This window comes from Oratosquilla oratoria, chromosome 17, assembly GCF_046742065.1.
Source record: "Oratosquilla oratoria isolate Oo_2021 chromosome 17, ASM4674206v1, whole genome shotgun sequence".
NCBI lineage: Eukaryota > Metazoa > Arthropoda > Malacostraca > Stomatopoda > Squillidae > Oratosquilla > Oratosquilla oratoria.
The window spans coordinates 63,690,914-63,716,612 of NC_134793.1; the positions used below are offsets into that span (position 1 = coordinate 63,690,914).

At 39.3% G+C, this 25,699-nt stretch overlaps 2 protein-coding genes and 1 long non-coding RNA gene across 4 annotated transcripts; all 3 read left to right on the forward strand.

Annotated features, from left to right (window-relative positions):
* The first annotated feature begins 8,632 nt into the window (after window positions 1–8,632).
* LOC143034676 (uncharacterized) lies at window positions 8,633–14,387 on the forward strand. 2 transcript variants are annotated; one of them, XM_076201046.1, is made up of 3 exons: window positions 8,633–9,175; window positions 9,295–9,352; window positions 9,456–14,387. In XM_076201046.1, the coding sequence occupies exon 3, from the start codon at window positions 13,020–13,022 to the stop codon at window positions 14,364–14,366; it is 1,347 nt and encodes a 448-aa protein (XP_076057161.1). In that variant the 5' UTR covers window positions 8,633–9,175; window positions 9,295–9,352; window positions 9,456–13,019; the 3' UTR covers window positions 14,367–14,387. The 2 variants fall into 2 exon arrangements, with proteins under 2 accessions (XP_076057161.1, XP_076057160.1); XM_076201045.1 differs by having other exon boundaries at window positions 9,091–9,175; window positions 9,456–12,947.
* Window positions 14,388–15,043: 656 nt separating this feature from the next.
* Window positions 15,044–15,784, forward strand: LOC143034328 (uncharacterized). Its single transcript, XM_076200260.1, has one exon. It carries the CDS (start codon window positions 15,044–15,046, stop codon window positions 15,782–15,784), a length of 741 nt encoding a protein of 246 aa, XP_076056375.1.
* A 581-nt stretch (window positions 15,785–16,365) lies between these two features.
* Window positions 16,366–17,114, forward strand: LOC143034210 (uncharacterized). Its single transcript, XR_012967239.1, has 3 exons — window positions 16,366–16,431; window positions 16,551–16,608; window positions 16,712–17,114. It is a non-coding gene; the product is annotated as an uncharacterized LOC143034210 (long non-coding RNA).
* The last annotated feature ends 8,585 nt before the right edge of the window (window positions 17,115–25,699 follow it).

Here is a 25,699-nt window from a genome sequence, read left to right on the forward strand (position 1 = left end):
CATACATACATACATACATACATACATACATACATACATACATACATACATACATACATACATACATACATACATACATACACCAAGGTTTGTTCCCCCTTACAAGGGAGGTAGCCAAAAAGGAAAAGGCATAAAATCATTCCCACCCATTCCATCCCTGAATACACTCCACACCCCTCCACCCTTCCTCTTATCTTAGCGCCTCCTGGATGACGGGTCATCCCTGCACCTTGTCCACTGCCCTGGGTCAGAAGCAGTGTCGCTTCATTAAATCGGCGACCCCCCTCTCCGTCCCCCCCCCATGCATAAAAGGAGAAGACGGGGAGAAATCCCGTCGGGCTGCGTCAAATTTATATATAAACTCCAACACAGTCAAAAGTGTTTTAATTAAAAAATCACCTGAGAAGAAGGAAGGTTGTGTATATGAAATTCCATGTAATGATTGCAGCAAATGCTATATTCGTCAGACTGGAAAGGAATTAAATGTTAGATTCAAACTGCAAAAGTATAACGTTAGAGGTGGACAAACGTCCAACGCGTTATTTTTTCATCTTAGGGATTTCAGCAATTGTATTAAATGGGGGGAGAGGTAAAGTAATTGGTAAGAGTAATTCATATTTGAATAGAATAGTCCAGTCTGATGAAAGATATATTTGTTGATACTTTAAATCTAAGTTATGGATTATACAAATTGGATGAATTTTGTCATTAACAAAATTGTAATCCAAACTCTCCGGACTCTGAATCCATAGGTCACGGGGAGAGATTTACCCTACCTTTTGGCTATATACACTCGTTTCTCTTCTGTACTTGTATCTTGAAAATGTCTGAATATACGTAAGCGCTCGGTCTCCTTTCTGTTATTTTCCAAGTGTTTTTTCTGCATCTATATATATACATACATACATACATATATATATATATATATATATACATAAATACATATATATACATACATATATATGAATATATATATATACATATTGTTACGGGACGGGCTGGTTATGTGAAGAGACGTTACGTATAACGGATAAGTGCTTAGAACCAGATCACTTCTAGAAGGCACTGTAGGACTGAACTATCTGGTCAGGGCCTAGATAATTCGTAAGACTAGAAGTAAAGGTAACAAAGAAGATTCCAGGAAAGGAATATTAAACTAGCGATAAAACTAGTAAACGAAATTATTAATATCATGGAAAATATTTACAGGCAATCAACACAAAAGAGAATGGGCAGGTGGGTCAATAGGACCGTTACATGATTATAAGAATATGGAAAGTATCGTTCAAATAAGAAACACAAGATACGTATACAATATGGTACTATCTAAGTACAAAGAGATCAGGAACATGTATCAAAATAAGTAATAAGTACAAATGTAAGTATAAAGTAATGCAATGTATATAAGACACGTAATGTAGGCAAAAAAGGTGATCACTTCACACCAATCGTCTCATGAGTCTAAACTTCTAGTTTTTATCAAGAGATCAATATGCGAGAAAATGACAAGGTGTGAGTGATTTCCACCGCTTATATACCATTGGATCGGAAGCGGGATACTTCCGGTGAAGGGTGCGGGTGAGCGCAAAGGGGGGAGGAGGGTAAGTTAACACACGTCAACACGGGTAGTTTTAAGACCCTCGACTCGCTTGAACAATCTACTTATTTAGTAACTGTCAAATCTGTGCGCTCCGAACTATTCAGGATTTCGCTTGTCTGTTTGTTCTACAAGAGTGCGCACCTTTCTCCGCACGTAGGCAAGATTACATATAGTGGACGGGCGTTACTGCTTAACATTGTTACATACATAGACAAGAAATATGAACATAGTTATGTAATACAAAGGAACACAATTCTATAACATAAGTACACATATGACGTAATATCTAATATTACGTTACACCTCCACCGTTTGGGAAAGCTTTTCACTTTCTGTTGAAAAGCTATGTTCTAGAAAGGACGTCGGCTAAAACATTAAGGACGCCTTTAATGTGATGAATTGTTAGATTAAAGGGTTGGAGAAATAAACTCCAACGTGTAAGTCTCGGATTCTTGTTTTTCATAGTCTGTAGGAACTTTAAGGGGTTGTGATCCGAATATACTTGAATGGTAGTTGAGGACGAACCCAGGTAGACTTCGAAGTGGATAAGGGCCTGGACCAAAGCGAGCGTCTCCTTCTCAATTGTTGAGTAGTTCTTCTGCGCAGGGGACAGTTTCTTGCTGTAGTAGGCGATAGCGTGAAGAATTTCATTGTGTTCTTGCAAGAGGGCGGCACCGATACCGGTGTCGCTGGCGTCGACTTGCAGAAGAAAGGGTCGTTGGAAATCGGGTGCCCTTAGAACTGGTGCGTTAGTGAGAAGGGACTTCAGGTTTTTGAAGGCCGTCTCACAGGTAGGTGTCCACACGAAGTCGTGGTCGTTTCTCAACAGGTCAGTCAATGGTTCTGCTACATCTGAAAAACTTGGACAAAAAACGGCGATAATAGCCACTCATTCCAAGGAATCGACATACCTCTCTACGATTAGTGGGTGTTGGTACATCATTGATGGCTTTTATATTGGCGTCTATTGGAAACACTTGGGAATTTCCAACTTTAAATCCCAAATAGGGGACCTGTGTATGTCCGAAATCACATTTGGACAAATTGATGGTAAGGTTTGCTTGGTCTGCTCTATAAAAGAAATTATTTAAGTGTTCAATGTGTTCTGTCCAAGACTGACTAAATATTATCACATCATCTAGATAAGTTTTTACTCCTGGCAATCCTGCAACAAGATTACTTATCATTCTTTGGTAAGTGGCAGGGGCATTTTTAAGCCCAAATGGCATTGCTCGGAATTGAAACAATCCCTCTTCCGTAATGAAAGCGGTAACTTCTCTTGAGCGAGGGTGTACCGGGATTTGATAGTATCCCCTTAACATATCCAACTTGGATACATACTTGGCAGTTCCTAGACTGTCTATGATATCATCTATCCTAGGGATAGGAAAAGCATCGGTCTTAGTATGGGCATTGATTTTCCTGTAGTCAATGCACAGGCGATAAGAATTGTCAGATTTAGGGACAAGAATGCAAGGAGATGCTCAAGGACTACTGGAGGGTTCAATTATTCCCTGTTGAAGCAGAGTGTTTATTTCTGCTTTTATGAACTCCTTTTTTGGATTGACTATAAGGGGCTTGTTTGATAGCTCTTGGCGAGTCTAGAATTATTTCATGTTCTATCAAAGAAGTGAATCTTGGGGAATCTAGAAATAATTTTGGAAAACTTCTTAAGAGAGAAAGAATGTCTTTACCTTGTTTCTCAGATAAGTGTCCTACTTTTATCTGAAGATTTTGTAGTATCTGAGAGTTTTCCAAGGGAATCTCAGGAGGATTAGGCAGGTTATCAGGAGGCTCTTCCGATTCTATTGTGGTAGAGCTGCAAGCTGGAATTGGATCTCTGGAATAATAAGGTTTTAAGGTATTTATGTGACAGAGACGGGAACTCTTTCTTCTGTCTGGAGTTTTGATTATGTAGTTGAGATCACTGGCTCTGGACAAGACTTCATAGGGTCCTTTGTATTTAGCCTGCAATGGATCTCCTGGTACGGGAAGATAAAGTAACACTTGATCTCCTGGAGAGAAAGTTCTAAGTTTAGAATTTTTATCATACCGACCTTTCATTACTCGTTGAGCATTCGTCAAGTTCTCTCTTGCCAACTTCCAAGCTTCTAACAACTTCTCGGTGACCTGGGACACGTATTTCAAAGAAGGAACTGGTGGTTCTTCTTTCATCCATTGTTCATGAAGTATCTTTAGGGGGCCACGGACTTCATGACCGAAGACTAATTCTGACGGGCTGAATCCAAGGCTTTCTTGAATTGTTGTTCGGGTGGCGAACAACAAAAAGGGGAGTCCGTCTTCCCAATTTCGAGTGTTCTCAGCACAGAAGATTCTTAACATTGTCTTGAGCGTTTGGTGAAAGCGCTCTAGAGCACCTTGTGATTGAGGATGATAGGTGGAGGAAGTTACATGATTTATACCTAGTGTTACAAGAGTTTCTCTAAACTTGTTGGAAAGAAAATTACTTCCTTGATCACTTTGAATGTTCTTGGGAAATCCTACTATAGTGAAATATTTCAACATTTCTCTGATTATGTTTTGAGCTTTAATATTTTTCCAAAGGAATTGCTTCTGGAAAACGAGTGCTCATACACATGATTGTGAGAATGTACTGATTTCCTTTACTTGAAGGAGGTAAAGGTCCTACACAGTCAATAAGAATTTTTTTAAATGGCTCTTCCATTACAGGAATGGGATGGAGTGGAGCTTCTACAATTTTCTGGTTGGGCTTACCTACAAGTTGACATGTATGACATGTTTTACAATATTGGGCAACATCTTTGACAACCGTGGGCCAATGGAAATGTTGGGTTATGTTGAACAAGGTCTTTCTTACCCCTAAGTGACCTGCTAAGGGAGTATCATGAGCCAATTTTAGAACATTATTCCTGAAACCAAGAGGGAGGACTATTTGATTCCTTACTTGCCATGGCTGGTCAGCGGTTGCGGTGGATGCTCTCCATTTTCGCATTAGGACTCCGTTTTCTATATAGAAACCTCGTGACATATTTTCAACTTCTTCTGGAGATGAAACAAACTCGTACAAATTTTTAAGAGAAGGATCTGACTTCTGTTCTTTGATTAATTCTGCTCTAGATAGAGAAACTGGTGAAGAAGAAGATGGGTCAGTTTGGGAGAATAGGGATTCTAAATTATAGGTCTCCTCTTCAGATTTCTTGTACTGAGATCTGGTTACAGCACAAGCGGGAAACAACTGTAAGTTATCTGAAGATTCTACTGAGGTCTTAGGGTTATTTGTTATTAAGGGAGAAATGACTTTGCTTCCAGCGATGTCATTGGCCAACAATAAGGATATTCCTACTATGGGAAGAGAGTCTACTACTGCTACTTTAACCATTCCGGTTGTTAAATCAGACCGCAAGAAAACATTATGTAATGGACATTTTACAATTCCTCCAACTCCTTCTATCAATATATCATAACCTGTATATGACTCACCCAGATTCTGCAAGACAGAATTTAAAATCAGACTTTGCTTTGCTCCTGTGTCTCGGAGTATGGAAATAGGATATTGTTGTGAACTACTACTATGAGATATAGTTCCTGAAGATACAAATGGTTTGAAACAAAGATCATGATCTGATGAGGGGGGTTCTACATTACTTGACAATACCGGCTTCTTTGGTAGTGTATCCTGAATAGAGGATTTTGAATCATCTGATTTTATATTACTTACAAGAGTTGGTGTCTTATTGGAGAATGAGGGTGCCAGTCTCTTTCTGCAATTTGAAATGTGATGGCCAGCCTTTTTACAATATGAACAAGTTACAGGGGGATTAGTCTTAAACCTTTCCATTCTTTGCCAAGGTTGGTTTGGAGGATATTGATTGAAATCAGACCTGTAACTGAAATGTGATGGGCTAGACTGATTTTCAAAGTGTTTCTTTGGGGACCAAGGATCAGAGTATTTTGTTGAATCTGGAATATATGACTGACTTTTGGGATTCCATTTGTCTTGACTTAGGTTTATGATTTAGTGTGAACTCATCAGCCAATACAGCAGCTTTAGTTAAAGTTTCGGGAACATGATCATCTATAAAAATCCTAAGATCTGTCTCTAAGGTATTCTTAAACTGCTCCAATAAAATAAACTGTTTAAGTCTATCTAAGGTGTCCGTTTCACTAGCCAAACACCACCTATTGAATAACCTCTCTTGTTGAGCCGCATATTCTACGTATGTTAACTGAGGTGTCTTCCTATAATTACGGAATTTCTGTCTATAGGCCTCTGGTATTAGTTCATAAGCTTTTAAAATACAACCTTTCATATTATCATACTCGCTTTCTGCTTCTGAAAGAGAAGTATAAATTTGCTGAGCCTTACCCTTAAATTGTGTTTGAATGATTAATGGCCAATTTTCTTTAGGGATTTGTAACTGTTGCGCCAATTTTTCCCACTGAAGAAATAAAGTTTCTGGCTCTCCTTCTGAAAATTGGGGTAGAAGTTTTACATACTTGGAAATATCTATATGGCCTTCCTGAACTACGGGTTGTCTATCAACAATCCTAGCTTCTACTTCTGCCTTCTTTAATTCTAACTCTGCCAATTTGACTTTAGTTTCGTCCTCTCTTTCTATTTATTTCACTTTTGCTTCCTCTTCTCTAGCTTTAAATTCTGCCAATTTGATTTTAGTTTCGTCCTCTTTAGCTACTTGTTTCACTTTAGCTTCCTCTTCTCTAGCTTTAAATTCTGCCTCAATTTTCATTTGTTTCAGTTTAGCTTCCTCCTCTCTAGCTTTATGTTCTGCCTCAATTTGCATTCGTTTCAATTTAGCTTCCTCCTCAATTTCTACTCTCCTGACCTTTAATTCAATCTCCTTAATCTTAAGTTCGGTTAGTCGTGCCTCTATTTCTAACCTATTTGAAGGAATTTGTATAGCTGTAATCTCTTCTGGAGATAAGATCTCATCTTCGATCAGATTTTCAACGAGTTCCTGAAGAAATTTTTTCTTTCGCAAACTTGTATCAATGTCTACTCCAAAGTGCTTGCCTATTTCTATCAAAGTGTCTTTAGTTTGTTTCTTTAAGAAACTTACCTTGGGATTTTGAACGAATTCTTGAATTATATCATCCATCTCTAAAAGAATGTGTTAAATACCTGATAAAATATCCTTGGCAAGGTCGCCACTTTGTTACGGGACGGGCTGGTTATGTGAAGAGACGTTACGTATAACGGATAAGTGCTTAAGAACCAGCTCACTTCTAAAAGGCACTGTAGGACTGAACTATCTGGTCAGGGCCTAGATGATTCGTAAGACTAGAAGTAAAGGTAACAAAGAAGATTCCAGGAAAGGAATATTAAACTAGCGATAAAACTAGTAAACGAAATTATTAATACCATGGAAAATATTTATAGGCAATCAACACAAAAGAGAATGGGAAGGTGGGTCAATGGGACCGTTACATGATTATAAGAATATGGAAAGTATCGTTCAAATAAGAAACACAAGATACGTATACAATATGGTACTATCTAAGTACAAAGAGATCAGGAACATGTATCAAAATAAGTAATAAGTACAAATGTAAGTATAAAGTAATGCAATGTATATAAGACACGTAATGTAGGCAAAAAAGGTGATCACTTCACACCAATCGTCTCATGAGTCTAAACTTCTAGTTTTTATCAAGAGATCAATATGCGAGAAAATGACAAGGTGTGAGTGATTTCCACCGCTTATATACCATTGGACCGGAAGCGGGATACTTCCGGTGAAGGGTGCGGGTGAGCGCAAAGGGGGGAGAAGGGTAAGTTAACACACGTCAACATGGGTAGTTTTAAGACCCTCGACTCGCTTGAACAATCTACTTATTTAGTAACTGTCAAATCTGTGCGCTCCGAACTATTCAGGATTTCGCTTGTCTGTTTGTTCTACAAGAGTGCGCACCTTTCTCCGCACGTAGGCAAGATTACATATAGTGGACGGGCGTTACTGCTTAACATTGTTACATACATAGACAAGAAATATGAACATAGTTATGTAATACAAAGGAACACAATTCTATAACATAAGTACACATATGACGTAATATCTAATATTACGTTACAATATATATATATATACGTGTATATGTATATATATATACATATATATATATATATATATACATATACATACATATATACATACATACACGCATACATACATACATACATACATACATACATACATACATACATACATACATACATACATACATACATACATACATACATACATACATACATACATACATGTATACATACATACATACATACATGTATACATACATACATACATACATACATACATACATACATACATACATACATACATACATACATACATACATACATACATACATACATACATACATACGTACATGCATACATACGTACATACATACGTACATACATACATACATAATTACATATATATATATACATAAATACATACATACATACATACATACATACATACATACATACATACATACATACATACATACATACATACATACATACATACATACATACATACATACATACATACATGCGTACATACATACATACATACATACATACATACATACATACATACATACATACATACATACATACATACATGTATACATACATACATGCATGCATACATACATACATACATACATACATACATACATACATACATACATACATACGTACATACATACATACATACATACATACATACATACATACATACATACATACATACATACATACATACATACATACATACATACATACATTCATACATACATTCATACATACGTAGATACATACATACATACATACATACATACATACATACATACATACATACATACATACATACATACATACATACATACATACATACATACATACATACATACATACATACATACGTACGTACGCACGTACATACATACATACATACATACATACATACTGTGAGTGCCGATTGCACTATGTATAAGAATATTTTGATGTATGTTCTACAGATAAATTATAATATGTATCGAGGTTAATTACTAATCATGGCTGGTGACATATGATCTGTGTTAAGCACCAATTGTATAATGCTCAAGTGTACTGACAAATTGTATGTACTAAATTTAATTACAAATCACGGTTTGTGATATTTGATGTATGTTAATTACAGATAGTACTATGTCTGGGTGGGATGTGAGAAAATATCTATGACATGTGAAGGAGGCCAGAGCCTAATGGCAATCATAAGCTCGTGTTGTTACGTATGCAGTTACTATGTATGTAAAATAAATGTAAAATGTCTTTGTCGAAGTTGATGTACTGTAGTGAATTATTAAATATGTTATAAAATGAAATAGAATTAAAGAAGTCATATGAAAAGGAGAATGTTGAATGGAACGTGACTCGTATATATTGAATTTGGATCCCTTGAATTGGTATTCCTCCGCCAAAAGTAGTGCCGCGTCCTCTTTGTGAGGAATGAAGAAGTATTGTTCTTTCTGTGTCTAGTTGTCAAAGTGACAACACCTTCGTGGGTGCGATAGAAAGCATAATTGGTAAGCATTGGCAGAGTGAATTATTATTATGTAATTTGACTCGTGTAATATTTGAAGTATAGTTAAGAGTTAGTGTGGAAGTCATGTTGATTAGTACTGTATCTGGTTTTTCTAAATAGGAAAGGGTCGCGAGAATATAGAATGATGGATATGGAAAAGGCGAAAGAACAAATCATGGTATGAATGGTAAAGTTTGTCATGATTGAACATTGTGCTAATTATTGAATTGGTTTGATAGCTTGATTATGAATGTAAATTACAATGTTGAACTAATTTGCAGAAACCACACATACACACCGTCTGTTGTAAGATCGAGAACTAAGGGTCAAATAAAGAAAGAAGAAGTGTGCGTAATGATTGCCTCCCTTTACCTCTGTACCTCATGACCGCCGACCTTAGGAGACGGCGTGGACAGTTTCATGATTTGTTTCTACAATTTCATGCTGAGGTACAGGGAAGGAGGGACGCCACCATCAAGATCCAGAGTAAAAACCATGCAAACCAGCATGGTGGACAGAGCAGCAAGTGATCCTTGAGAAGCATTAAAGTATTAAAATTGTGACATGACCATGACTGTGAGTATATAATTTAAAGAAAGAATATCTTGCTAGACACAGGAGGCAAGTAAAGAAAGTCAGTATTGAACATTTAAGTTGTCAATAGATTCGGTAACTGTAACTTTATAAGTGCTAATAAGAATGCTGTGATTGAACAAGGAAACCATGAGGGTAGTAGGAAAGTGTAAGTTTGAATTAAGGATGAAATTTCTTGGTTAATTTGACACTAATTTGCGTGGGTTAATGTTGAGGATTGATTAAGAAAGAGTGTAGTAATAGAAGATTGTGTAATCATTTTAGAATGAAGTATAAGATTCCTTGGTGTATTCAATATTGATTTACGTAGATTGGTGTTGAATATTGATTATGAAGTTTAAGTGTGCTTTGATTATGAGTAGAATTGAAATTTGTATTAGAATATAGTTTTCTAGTTTATTCTACAACATGTTATCTATAATAAGGTGTACAGAATGTTGGGAATTCAGTGTAGATATCATGTTATTTAACATTGTTACACAAATTAATGAATAGCAAGTAATTATGAGTGTCTTTGAACTTGGAATTTAAATGAGGTATAGTTTCTAGTTGTATTTATTTGTATTTAGTGTGAGTGAGTATTGAATATTCTAAATTGAACAAATTGGACAAGGCTACAGTGTATCAACTAAAATCATGTCTAAAGGCAAAGAATCAAACTTGTTCTGGCAATAAGGCAGAACTTATGAATAGGATACAGGAGTTTATTACAGCTGAGGGATTAGAAACAGACGAAGTCATCCTAGAGATATTAGCTTTCAATAGAACACAAGTAGAAGAGGGAACAGATGGTACATTGAAACCAATAGATAGTGTGTCTCAAGCAGGGGAGAGTGACATAGGTAATCAATTAGGTAAGGTGATGGCTAAGAGGGCGAGCTTAGATATCAAATTACAGAAGTTGAAAATGAAGCAAGAGTTGGAAATGGAAATGCATAGACTAAGATTAGAACAGGATAGGCTTGAGTTAGAAACGGAATTAGAATCAGCTAAAGCAGAATTTAATATTTTAAGTAAATTTGAAAATAACGTAAATTGTAATGTAGAAAATGATTCTCGTGACTGCAGAAGTACACATCAGAGTAATAGTGATAGTCAACAGACAAATAGTGACATGGTTGCGAATTTAATGACAAAAACATGATGCCTGTTCATGTGATTCATAAATTCAATGGTCAGCTAGATAAGTATTTTGAATTTATTAAAGATTTCGATATGTTGATTGATAGCAAGCATGTGTCAGATAGTGAAAAGTTACAATATCTAAAACAATATACAGAAGGTAAACCACACAATATAGTTAGAACGTGTTTGAATTTAGATCCAAACGAGGGTTATCAAAGGGCCAGAAGTGAATTAAACAAAATATACGGTAATAAAGAAAGGATAGCTTTAATGCACATAGATAAGATTCTAGCTTGGGCTGAAATTAGAGAAGAGAATGTTGAGGCATTAGATGACTTCATCGTTGAATTGAATTCATGTATAAGTGCTATATCGGGTATTAATTATGGAATTTCAGAATTACAAAATCTTAGGACGTTGCGTCAGTTGGTTGAGAAATTACCTAGAGACTTACAGGAAAGATGGAGGAGACTAGTCGACGAGGTAGCTGAGAGTGGGAAGTTAGTGGACATTAAAGACATACATACATACATACATACATACATACGTACATAGTAAGAATATTGAGTAACCCAACATTTGGGAGAAGTAGTAAGGGAGGATTTAGAGATAAGAAAGTAGAAGCGAACACATAGAGTTCAAATAGAAAGATGAATTACAAGAAAGGTATAGAATCATATGATGGAAGAGTTCATGTCAATGTGACACAGAAAGCAAGAGTTTCTTGTTGGTTATGTCAGGAAGAACATGTCATTGATGTATGTCCGGAATCAAGATGGTTAACTTATGAAGAGAAGTTGAATAGAGCTTACAATTTAGAACTTTGTTTCAAGTGTTTAAGGAAAGGACATAAAGCGCCACAGTGTAGAGTGATTCGAACTTGTGAACAATGCTGTGATTCACATCTTACAATTATGCATAGGATGAATAAGAATTTCAAGGTTGAAGGAAGTAAAGAAGTAACGGCAAATCCAGCGGTCACTAATGAGGTTGATGATTCTAGAATTCAAGTATTATCCAGTCAAATGAAAGATTCAGTAGGAGACACTACTGTTATCCCAGTTCAAGTAGAGTTAAATGGTAAGGTTGTTACTACCAGATGTTACCTTGACAATGGTAGCTCAGTCACATTTTGTACTAAGAATTTATTGCAGAAGCTTGGAATGACAGACATGAATTATCAGTCAACTACATTACAAGTAAGTACAATAGTAGGTACAAGAGGAATGTCTTGTCTAAATGTTGAAGGGATGTCAGTAGCCGACATAGAAGGAAATAACCAAATTAGATTACCACCTGTATTTGCAGTGAATAAACTTCCTCTCAATCACAGTCATAATATCAGAAAGAATGACATAGAAAAGTGGAAACATTTGATGAAACTAGAATTTGATCACAGCCAAGGAGAGATAGAAGTCATGATAGGAATTAATGTCCCAGAGGCGTCTGAACCTTGGGAAGTTGTACATGCAGAGAAACCAGGAGATCCGTATGCTGTGAGAACACGTTTAGGGTGGATATTGTGTGGAAGAATAATAGACAATAATCATGAAATTCCTGTGAATAAGATAAAGGTTGATGGTAATTATTTAGAAAGGAAACTGATTGAATCTTATAATAGAGAGTTTGTAGATTCATCACTGAATTCGGTAGAACCTAGTATAGAGGATAGAAGATGGTTACAATTTGTCGAGTCTGGGTGTAGGCAAATGATTAATGGAAAGTACGAGATCCCTTTACCAATGATAGAGAAACCTAGGATATTTCCTGATAGTAAACCTATGGCGTTCAAAAGACTTCAGCAATTGAAGCGTAAGTTCAAGGATGATGAATATTATCGGCAGTATAAGCAATTTATGACTAATTTACTAGAGAAAGGGTACGCTGAAGAAGTACCTAAGTATGAAGTGAGGAATCAACAAGCATGGTATGTTCCACATTTTGGAGTGCAACATCCTACAAAAAGGGATAAAGTACGTGTAGTATTTGATTGTGCAGCACGTGTAAATGATTTGTCGTTATGGTTTGTTGAGACAAGGACCTGACATAAGCAATCTTCTGTTAGGTGAAGTGACCTTTTGAGATTTAGATTAGGACTATATGCATGTACTGCGGATATAGAAACTATGTATTATCAAGTTAAAGTACCTGAAGATGATAGAGATTATTTGCGTTTCTTATGGTGGAAAGATGGACACATAGGAAGTGATATAGTTAAACTGAGGATGACTTCTCATCCATTTGGTGCTAGTTGCTCCCCTAGTATTGCAAATTATGCTCTAAAACGAGTTGTACAAGATCACGGGAGTCAGTTTCACAAATCAGTAAGTGAAATAGTTCTTAATAACTTCTATGTTGATGATATGTTGGCGTCATCCGATGACATTAATGAATTGATTGACAATAGTAATAATGTGATAGATCTTTGTAGCAAAGGTGGATTTAATTTGACAAAGTTCCATAGTAATTCCCGTGAAGTTTTGAAGAAGTTACCCAAAGATAAGTGTAGTGATGATATTGAGAAGTTCATCGAGGATGAAGAGGTGGTACAAAAGACATTAGGATTGAATTGGTCTCTTGGCAAGGATGAGATGAGCATATCAATCAACATTGATGAAATACCTAGGACAAAGAGAGAATTGCTACCAGTAATTGGTAAAATTTACGACCCATTGGGCATGGTAGCACCAGTTGTTCTTGAAGGAAGGGTATTATTACAAGATTTATTCAGAAACGGCATTGGATGGGATTGTACTTTGAGTGAAACAGATCAAGGATTAATAAATGTTTGGATGTCAAGAGTAAATAAGCTCAAGTTGTATAGCATTGATCGTTGTACTAAGAAAGGTATAACGTCAAAGGTAGAGGCAATTGAGTGTCACATATTTTGTGACTCTAGTGAAATAGCATATGGTTCAGTGGTATATTTAAGATACAAACATATTGATGGTACGATCCAGTGTAGCTTCATGTTGGGAAAAGCCAAAGTAGCACCTTTAAAATCAATTACAATTCCAAGACTTGAATTGGTAGCAGCCACGCTAGCCATTAAATTGAAGTGTGTGATAGTGAGAGAACTACCTTTAAAGTTGACTCAAATTTATATTTGGACAGATTCAACTACAGTATTAAAATATTTGCATAATGATCACTTAAGACTTAAAACCTTTGTAGCTAATCGAGTGTCTCAGATTCGAGAGAATTCTGAGGATGTATGTTGGATGTATGTCTCCAGCAGGGATAATCCTGCTGACGATGTCACCAGAATGAGACAGACCAGTAGATGGTCTGAAGGACCTGCTTTCTTGTCCCAAAATGAAGAGATCTGGCCAGTTCAACAGCACATAAATAAGGAAGATTTTTCGAATCTTGAAATTAAGAAGGTTATGAAGGTTGAAGTTAAACCAATACAAAATCACACAGTTGATTTTGTAATGTCACGACTAGTTTTTTCATTATTCTTCATGGTTTAAGTTGCTAAGAGCATGTAGTTATCTTATATTATTTGTCAGACATTTGCAAAGAAAAGATGTGTCAATTATCGAACTCAATGTTCAATTAATGGAAGTTGCTGAAGAAAGAGTAATCAAATTTGTACAAAACTGCTGTTTTGCTAAGGAGATTGTTTGTTTATCCAAAAATGATCCTATTAATCTTTCCAGTTCTACAAGGAAACTTAAACCTATGTTACTGAATGGTATACTCAGGGTAGGAGGTAGATTAATTAACCTAGAATTGCCCTTGGATATGAAACATCCAATCATTCTTCCCCATGAACATCATGTGACCATTTTAATAATTCAACATTATCACATGAAAGTAGGACACATGGGAAGGCAAGCAGTATTAAATCAATTGAGACAGAAATACTGGGTTATTAAAGGTAATTCAGCTGTAAGGAAAGTATTATCTAAATGTGTTAGTTGTAGACGTTTCAAGGGTTCAACGATCACTCAGGAGATGGCAGCCTTGCCAGTAGATAGAGCAAATGTAAATCAGAAAGAAAAAAAATTGTAACTGGAGTTGATTGCTTTGGGCCATTTTTTGTGAAGAGAGCACTATCTCGAGTCAAGAGATATGGAATATTATTTACTTGTTTATCCATTAGAGCTATACATCTAGAGATTTAAATGATTTGACGGCAGAAAGCATGATAAATGCATTTACCAGGTTTATGTCCAGAAAGGGTACAGTTAGTAAATTGATTAGTGATCACGGCACAAACTTCATTGGAGCAAATAAGATATTGAAGGACAATCTTATTATGCGTCATATTGGTAATGAATTAACCAAGAGAGGTGTGGACTGGGTATTCACTCCTCCTGGAGGTTCTCATTATGGTGGTGTTTTTGAAAGAATGATAGGATTAGTCAGACGAGTGTTAGAAGTTGTGATAGGTTCACAAGCCTTGTCTGATGATAGTTTGAGTACATTTTTTTGTGAAGTTGAGAGTATAATTAACAGTCGACCTTTAACTGTGGTATCAAATGATGTGAACGATTTGTGTCCCATCACCCCTAATTCTTTACTTAATTTGGATAATTATGTAGTGACATTCGATGGTGGAGAAATGATCTGTGAGAGCAGAAGGAAGTGGAAACAGATACAGCATTTAGCCAAAGAGTTTTGGCGGAGATGGCAGAAGGAATATTTGCCTTGTTTGCAAGAACGTCAAAAATGGTTAAAAGTTAACAGGAATCTCAAAGAAGGAGATATTGTCTTAATGGTGGAGAATAACACACCACGCAGTCATTGGTTATTGGCAAGAGTTGTGAAAGTGATAAAAAGCACAGATGGACTGATTAGACAAGTAGAAATAATACGTGGTAAGAAACTTTATAAGCGACCTATTTCCAAACTAATATTACTATTAGAAGGTGACTCAGTGTAAAAATGACCTCCCGTCATTAGTGTTGTGATCTTGGACGATCACAAAGTGGAGGGTGTGAGTGCCGATTGCACTATGTATATGAATATTTTGATGTATGTTCTACAGATAAATTACAATATGTATCGAGGTTAATTACTAATCATGGCTGGTGACATATGATCTGTGTTAAGCACCAATTGTATAATGCTCAAGTGTACTGACAAATTGTATGTACTAAATTTAATTACAAATCACGGTTTGTGATATTTGATGTATGTTAATTACAGATAGTACTATGTCTGGGTGGGATGTGAGAAAATATCTGACATGTGAAGGAGGCCAGAGCCTAATGGCAATCATAAGCTCGTGTTGTTACGTATGCAGTTACTATGTATGTAAAATAAATGTAAAATGTCTTTGTCGAAGTTGACGTACTGTAGTGAATTATTAAATGTTATAAAATGAAATAGAATTAAAGAAGTCATATGAAAAGGAGAATGTTGAATGGAACGTGACTCGTATATATTGAATTTGGATCCCTTGAATTGGTATTCCTCCGCCAAAAGTAGTGCCGCGTCCTCTTTGTGAGGAATGAAGAAGTATTGTTCTTTCTGTGTCTAGTTGTCAAAGTGACAACACCTTCGTGGGTGCGATAGAAAGCATAATTGGTAAGCATTGGCAGAGTGAATTATTATTATGTAATTTGACTCGTGTAATATTTGAAGTATAGTTAAGAGTTAGTGTGGAAGTCATGTTGATTAGTACTGTATCTGGTTTTTCTAAATAGGAAAGGGTCGCGAGAATATAGAATGATGGATATGGAAAAGGCGGAAGAACAAATCATGGTATGAATTGTAAAGTTTGTCATGATTGAACAATGTGCTAATTATTGAATTGGTTTGATAGCTTGATTATGAATGTAAATTACAATGTTGAACTAATTTGCAGAAACCACACATACACACTGTCTGTTGTAAGATCGAGAACTAAGGGTCAAATAAAGAAAGAAGTGTGCGTAATGATTGCCTCCCTTTACCTCTGTACCTCATGACCGCCGACCTTAGGAGACGGCGTGGACACATACATACATACATACATACATACATACATACATACATACATACATACACACATTCATACATTCACACATTCATACATTACATACATATACCAATGCTATTTCCTCCATTGTAAGGAAGGTAGCCCCCCCCCACAAAAAAGTATAAAATCCACTCCTAACCATTCCATCCACACATACTTCACTCCTACTCGTCCCTTTTCTCTCTCTTATATTGGCTCCTCTTGGATGATAGGTCATTCTTGTATCTCGTCACTGCCCTGGGTCAGAAGCAATGTAGCAAGACACAGCACATCTACAGAAAGGCTGCTTCATTTAATCGGTGACTCCTACTCTCTGTCCTCTCATGCTAGTAAGAAGAAGACGGGGAGAAATTCCTTCGGGCTGTATCAAATATCATTCACGCATACTCCCTCACTCCCCCACCCACCCACTCCCTTCCATGCATCATCCATACACAACCATGCTCCACTCACGTCTATCTTCTGTCCTCTCCCTTCGTTCCTCAACAGGTATTCCCCTCTTTCCCAATGCCCCTTTTAACCCGTCCACCCATTTCACCCTTGGTCTCTCCCTCATGTTCACTTCCTCCACCTCTGACTTCCACATCTCTTTTACTAATCTTTTTTTGCCATTTTTTTTCATGTGTCCAAACCATCCCGATACGCTTTCCTCAAGACTACCTATCAACTCTCTTTCGACCTCCGCTCTCCTCTCTGTCTAGCCTAGTAACTCCTATCATACTTCTTAAGTACCTCATCTCAAACGCATTCAAACTCCTCTTTTCCTCTTTTATGCTCCATGTTTTTGCTCCGTACAGTGCTGTTGGTACAATCATGATTTCATACAATCCTCTTACCATTCATTCCCAAATGTCTATTTCTCATTACATTTTTTATCGCCCCAAGTCATTAACTTGCTTCTCTCAAGAATGACATGCAAATTATCTCAGTGGTGGTTGTGTTTGGGGCGGACACTTCCGTAAGGGTATTAGCGGGATCTTGATGAAGAATCTGATGCCCGTTTCACTCAAAAGATCCCGGCAAAACAACTAAAAAATTGTATTCCTGCCAAATAAAACTCACTAAAAAAATTCCATGCTTTAATGTCCTAATTGTTTTACATAAATACAAAATTCATTAAAATCAGCTTGTTTCATTAAAACCAGACGTTTAGGGACAAATGCTGCAATATTTTGAAGCCACACAGGGTCCATATTCTTCCAAATATCCTTGATGCCTACCTCCAGTGTCGCGATTACATAACTTATCTTTCATAAGCGACCAGAGGTTCTTAATTGGGTTTAAATCAGGCAAATTACCTGGCTAATGTTTTATATACTCCACATCACAGTGCAAACCATTCTTTAATGAGTTTAGCAGTGTGGCATGGTTCACAGTCCTGCATGAAGTCCTCTGTTTTGCATTGAATAAAACAGTCCTCCAAATGATCATTAAATAGCTCAAAATATCTGTCTGCATTCAAAGTTACATTATTTGGTAGTATTACTAATAATACCATACGATGGTAGCCAAAAGCATCCCAAACCATCAGTGAATCATGATGTTTTACAGTACTGTGTGTGAATTTTGGGTTCAAATGATCACTGCCAGGAGGACGGTACACCTTGCCAAGACGGTTTCCAGTAACGGTGAGAGTGTTTTCATCACTCCACAGCACATTTTTCCACCTCCACATCTCACTGTAAATATTTGCGGCAAAAAGAGACCCTGTTCTTTGTTGTTTTATGGATACAAATGGTTTCCTGCGAGAATTGTGGGAATTTCAGATGATCATGTAGGCGACGGCGTACTGTTCTCACAGACACATAACCAAATAATTTAGGGTTCCTTTCTTTCAACTATACGTAGACTAGCATCCATCTGTCTCCCCATTACCTTCAGAGTATGAGGAGAAGTCTTAATGGGCCTCCCTGTGGGCTTGTTCTGTAATGGCAGATCGGCTCCACCAGCATCACGATTTTTCTTGGCCCATCTCTGCACATACGCAGTAGCATGGTGGAAAAATGTGTTGTGGAGTGATGAAAACACTTTCACCGTTACTGGAAACTGTCTTGGCAAAGCGTTCTGTTGTCCTGGCAGTAATCCTTTGGACCCAAAACTCACACACAGTACTGTAAAACATCCTGATTCACTGATGATTTGGGGTGCTTTTGGCTACCATCGTGTGGTATCATTAGTGATACTAACAAATATTGTAACTGAATGCAGACAGATAATTTGAGCTACTTAATGATCATTTGGAGTACTGTTTTATTCAGTGCAAAACAAAAGTCTGCATGCAGGACGGTGCACCATGCCACACTGCTAAACTCATTAAAGAATGGTTTGCATTCTGTGATGTGGAGTATAGAAAAGATTGGCCAGGTAATTTGCCTGATTTAAACCCAATTAAGAACCTCTGGTCGCTCATGAAAGATAAGTTACGTGATCGCGGAAATTCATCAATCTACAAGTTGCAGGTAGCCATCAACGATACTTAGAAGAACATGGACCTGTCTGGCTTCAAAATCTTGCAGCATCTGTCCCTAAATGTCTACAAAAATACATCTAGAGAAAGGGATAAGTACCAGATAATGTAGGTTATTTGAGGAAATTTATTATTTCTACTGTGCGTGTGTGTGTGTGTGTATGTATGTGTGTGCGTACATATGTATGTATATATAGATATGTATATATACGTATATACACATATGTATGCATTTATATATATATATATATATAATATATATATATATATATATATATATATATATATATATATATATATCAGAGAGGGACTATGTCATGACACATAGGTAAGATGAAAAAATCCCACCATCGGAGGAAGTAAACGGATTTTTTTTTGTTTGAATCATTTTATTACGCTCAAAGAGCGGCAAGCCTAGTACATAGGTAATTAGCTATTTACATGAGGATCGTGACTCATAGGGCACGCTGTTCGACTGAGGTGGCAATTCGTAGTTAAGTACAAAATTTCAGAGGTTGGGACACAGTGGTGGACACGGTATATAATCAGTGGTAATAACAGCATGTATAAAACAATCACAGTCAACAGTATATACAAAACAAAAGTATGTACAATATCACAGTCATGATATAAGAGACATTGACATAATTGAGACAGCCGTGGACAAGATCATACATGAGAATTATTACGTCGTACAGCGATAGTTAGCACCCACCAAAGTGTGGGTGACGTAAGAGTAGTGTTTCTAAATGGTTATCGGCAAACAAGTATTTACATACATCAATGACAGACTCTCTATGGGGGATTAAATCTGTTACTGCAGGGCATTCAAGGCAATAATGCTGAAGGTTATTTGCATTGGGCAAGTCACACAGTTTACAGGAAGAAAATTGAGGCATGTCTCTTGTCTCGCTCACCTGCCACACTGGTCTGTAGCCTAATCTAAGTCGAGCAGATACCACATTATGTCTTCTAACTAAGAGTCCTCGGCGGCGATATTTGTGGGGGCGATTGGCAAAGTGATCATAGTGCTGAATGGTCACACTCGAAGGTCGTTCGATATTCCTACGATGAACGATAGGCAAATGAGCTGCAGCACGTATTTTGCGTCTGTAGAATGAGAGGGAACCAGGTGAAGCGTCAGTTGCAGGTGAGGGCTGTTCGCAGGCTGCCTTGGCGAGTAGGTCCACTGTCTCGTTGCTAGTAATTCCTACGTGAGAAGGGATCCACAGGAAGTGAATAACAAGGGAGTGCTCAAGGGCTGTGGCTAACTGAAATAGAATGAGAGTTACTAGGTTATGGGATTCTGATTTTTGGGAGGACAAGGCACGGAGAGCAGATTGAGAGTCACAGATAATTAGGCCATTACTACCAATACGTAGCAGTAGATTGACAGCATCCAGGAGTCCGTGGAGCTCGCAGGAAGTTGAGCTGAGGAAACCTGGTAGTCGGCGTCCAATCCAGCCTCCATGGGGTGTAACCATACTAGGCGAGTAGATGGCACAGCCCGTGTTTCCGTCCGGTTGCAGTGACCCGTCTGTGTATATTGTATGAACAGCTGGGAGGGAAGAGGTCACTTTGGCGATGGTTTCTAGAGCTAGTTGCTTCTGTAGTAGGGGCAGGTCAGTCTTGCATGTTGGTGTATAGGTGACGGCGGGGAGCGGAACCTTCCAGGGGGGCGGATTGTGAACAATTTCTTGTCTAGGAATATGAAATCCTATACTCTGTAGGTTTGTGCAAATGGTTCTAATAAGGGCGCAACCACCAGGTTGGAGTCGGGGTCGAGGTGCGGTGGGGTCGAGAGACGTTGTGATGACATTCGAGTAGTGGGGGCTAATATGTGGGGTGTGTAAGCATTTAACAGTGAAATATGTTACGTTAGCGTGTATTCGTTCCGTCAGAGGGGATAGATGTAGTTCCTGTAGCATGTTGGCAACCCGAGTAGAGATTGGGCAACCTAGTATGAGCCGCATAGCTTTATTTTGAAATTTATCAAGGGGGTTCAATGCTGATTTAGGTAGTTGACATAAGGCAGGAGAGAGATAATCGATGACTGAACGGATAAATGCTACGTATATATTTCTTGCCACTGCTAAGGAGATCCCAGCAGCGTTGTTGGTAAGCCACTGAAGAGGTGTTAGGCGTTGTTGTAGTCGAGTCAATACGTCATCAACAAGTGGATGAATACGCTGCCGTGCGGGGGTGGGGGGGGGTGACGCGGACGGGCGCTCCCAGGTAGATATACTGCGTGCAGAGTGGTATAACGCTGATACCTACTAGGAAAGCAGGGAGTGTTCGTGGCTTACGGGGAGAGAAGATCCTGCACTTTTCGGGGGATATGATGAGACCACATGAAGATGAGTGTTCATAAAACGAGTGGAGAAAGAGCTGAAGATCTTCAGAGGAGGTCGAATGAATGCATATGTCGTCTGCATAACATGTAACTTGGGTACCTGGGACATCAGGGAGTAGAGAGAGAAGGCGATGCATGAGGACATTGAATAAAAATGGACTGAGGACACCTCCCTGTGGGGTGCCAAGGTCAAATCTCCTGGTAGCACTAATAGGCCCTTTATAGAGTACACGAGACGATCTGTTGCTCAGGTATCCTTGCACCCATCTCAAGAGATTCCCTTTGATATTAAAATCTACAAGCTGATCGAGGATGATATCCTTGTTTGCAATGTCAAACGCACTTTTAAGATCTAGAAAGGCCACAATACTGGGAGGGGAGAGGCGGGTGTATAATTCATAGAGACAGTGATGTGTGCTGCGGTGAGGCAGAAAACCATAGAGCCTAGTGGAGAGTTTGTCGTTGAGGCGGAACATGAGGCGGTTGAGAAGAATACGCTCCAGCACTTTGCTAAAGCAGGACGTGAGGGAAATGGGTCGGAATTTGTCGGAACCGGGTTTAGGAATTGGAACAATGAGACTGGTCGTCCAGGCTTGTGGAACATATCCATATCGTAGGCAGAGATTATAGAGACGGAGGAGGGGGTCACTTGGTACTTTTAGGAGAAGGCGGAGGACTGAGTACGTGATACCATCATCACCCGGAGCTGTCGACCTACTGCTGGCAAGAGCACGGCATAATTCGGATTTTGTTATGGGTATATTGTCCTCCTCATCTGGTTCTAGCATAGCTGCGGACAGACGAAGAGTGCGATGTAACGAATGAGTGGAGAGGGACTCTAATATGCACTGGGAGATTACGAACACTGGATTGTTCAGACCAATCCTCTATGAGGGCCTGTGCATAATGAGATGGGCTATGGTGAAGACCAATGGGTGGGTGTCTTTCGGATCACCTTCTTAATAAGTCTCCACATGGTTCCCACGCTTGTCTGTTGGTTGATGCCATTAGTGAATTGGTTCCAGGCGTCAGTGTGTGCACACTGTTGTATGGTTACCAAGGCGGAACTTGATTCTTGGTATTGCCGTAGAGTGTCGGGGTTAGGAGATCTCTGATATGCAAGGCCGTCTGCTTCTGCCTGTCTTTCTGCTGTTAGTATACGGTCGTTGAGCATCCAAGGCTGTACTCTCGTCTGGCGTTTGATATTTGGCCTACGTACATAACGATCGAAAAAGTTGTGTGTGCAGGTGACAAGAGAGTTGTATAACTTTTCAGGAGATTCAACATTAAACTTGGGGAGGTGTGCAGATACGAAGGAGACGTAGTTGGGAGAATACTTTGGGGGGATACTGATTCGCGTGCGTTGGTAAGCTGGAGTAGGCATCACTGGGACTGAATACCGAAGGCAGAGAGCGAGGTGATCTGAGAAGAGGACAGGCACCGAAAAGCACTTGACGTTGGTAGGCACGAGTCCACATGTAAGTATGTGATCGAGGGTACCCCCCGAGCGTGCGTAGCACCACCAGTGTTCCAGCGGGTTAGATGGTTGTGATGTATAAAGTCGACTAGCCGGGTTCCGCTACGATTTACAGTGTCCGATTGGTCACCTAGGGTAGGGTGTCTAGCATTAAAATCGCCCATGTATATCATACCACGAGTTGTGGGAGTAGGAAGGGCTGCAGTATTCAGCTTACCAGGGGCAGAATAAACGTTACAGAGGCGAATTGTACCACTTCCTAGTGCAACCTCAATAAGTTGGTAAGTCGTGTCATTGTCCTCGGAAGTGCCGAGTGGTCGATGCTGGACGGTGGAGTGTACATAAGTAAGGAGCCCATTTCGAATGTGGTGAACATATGGAATATAACCACTAAGGGATGGGGCTGCCCCCCCACCAGTGGGACGTCCAACAAAAGCTTCTTGGATAAAGATGACGTTCGGTTGATGATGGTTGACGTAGGCCCTGAGTGCAGCAACCTTCGCGGGTGTGGTTATACCACAGGCATTCCAAGAGAGGATGTGTAGCTGTGCGTTGTTATTGAACGTTATTTCTGTTCTTTCGGAGGCCAGGTGAGACGATAGTAGAGGATCGGGCACTACCTCCTGTTAGTCCTCGGGAGGGGGCGTCCACTGTGATGGCAATCATTTTCTCGAGGCGAGTAGCGAGTGAGTCAAATTTAACAGTAAGTGCAGAGGTTGACGCGATGTTAGCCTGCTGGGCATCCACGAGCGATTTGAGTGTTGCATCGTTAACCGATAGTCGTGTAGACAAGGAGTCAAAGGCGGCCATAAGAGAATCAAAGCGAGCTTCGATGCTATCAAATCGAGTTTCAATAATTGCAACACGATTTGTAAGGGAGATACACTGAGACTTGAGAGATTCTACGGCCTCTTGGAGCGTAATGATCTGCCGAGAGGCGGCAGCGGTGGATGGCGGCGATGGTGGCGGTGGGGGTGGAGTTTGGGTACTCGGAGCCAAGCGTACTCGTTTGGTACATCCATGCCACACATTAACTCCGGGCATTTGGCACCGCGGGCATTTCCACTGCGATTTGTCTGGTGTAGGTGGTTTTGGTGAGTCTGTCGATGATGCCGAGGTAGAGGTAGGTACTGTGGTTGCTGTAGGACTACGATGAGGGCAGGAACGCGAGTCATGTTCAGCTGAACACCATGCACACTTTTCATGGGCATTGCAATACCGAGAGATATGACCAATACCCCAACATTTGAAGCACCATGGTTTTTCGTCAGGCATTTTGCGGAGTTCACATGGTGGTAGGCAAGGAAGGAAGGAAAAGTTAATGTGGGATGGGGGCGGGTTAGGTAGGCTCCATGTAATTACAAGTCTGTTGATGGGTACCTTATTCTGCAGGAAACGGCGTACAGTATATACCCCTGTTAGCTCCTTAGCTAAAGTTGGTTCACTATCTACAGGATATCGTGTGATGAGATATGTGGGGAACTTGTGCGGTCTATCTACAGAATCTTGTATATCAAGAGATAACGACAAAATCGCCCCATCCTTGACCTCATCTATGATGTCCTGTCGGCGTCTCGATATGTAGACATAACTTGATGTGACAGCTGACATTTTGACCTCGGCTAGTTCTCGATTAAGACTAAACATTCTTACCACTTCAGAAAGCCATCGCAGTTTCTCATTAACTCCTGGGTTCCCTCTGAATTGTAGTTTGACATACTCGGAACGGGGGCAAAGGCAAGAGAAGTAGATGAAGGTGGGGGTGGGGGTGGGGGTGGGGGAGGTGCATTCTGCGTAGCAGGTCGTGATGGAATGGGTATGGTAGCATCTTGTAGAGGCAGAGCCTTGTCACTCTTGGTGGCCTTGGCAGCGGGAGATGTCTCTTCGCTATTGGCATCGGAATCGCTATCTATAGGACGCTTTGCGGAAGCGTTGGTGAAGTCCATAGGCTGGTGAGATGGATTGACAGGTGTCATTTGTCGGTGATCGTGATAATCGAGACGAGGCCAGTTTTTCAGTGACAGGTCGTCATCCTCACTTAATACAACTGTGTATTCCATTTTACGAGGCAAGTTTGCAGTATTTGTGACTTGAGCAGTTTTACCAGGTGAGTGATGTGGCCATGATGTGGGCACCTGTGTCAAACACCTTGCACTGCGCATGCGCAGATGTGAGGAATTCGATCAGAGAGGCCCTCCCCGAGTATAAATCACTATTTCGGCTAAGTTCCACAATAATCAAGTTCACTGATAACACTGTACGATGCACTGGGTTTTAACACGGCCTCCGGCCAAGTCCGAATAATAGGAACACCGTATATCTTGCGAAAAACGGGGGTCAGTAGCAGAGCTTATCCAAGCAACCGCCACCTACCGTGTCCAACCGTGAAGTTCGAGGACTTGGGGGAGACCAAGTAAACGGATGATGAATAGAATTAGCCGTACATTATGACCACTCTTTGTGGTCCTCTTCCGATAAGGAGGACCACAGAGAGGAGTCGAAACATACGGTTAATTCTATTTATCATCCATTTATATT

Bases quoted from the DNA above. Each gene is read 5' to 3' on its own strand.
- LOC143034676 (XM_076201045.1), top strand. From the start codon at position 11,544: ATGAATTACAAGAAAGGTATAGAATCATATGATGGAAGAGTTCATGTC.
- LOC143034328 (XM_076200260.1), top strand. From the start codon at position 15,044: ATGATAAATGCATTTACCAGGTTTATGTCCAGAAAGGGTACAGTTAGT.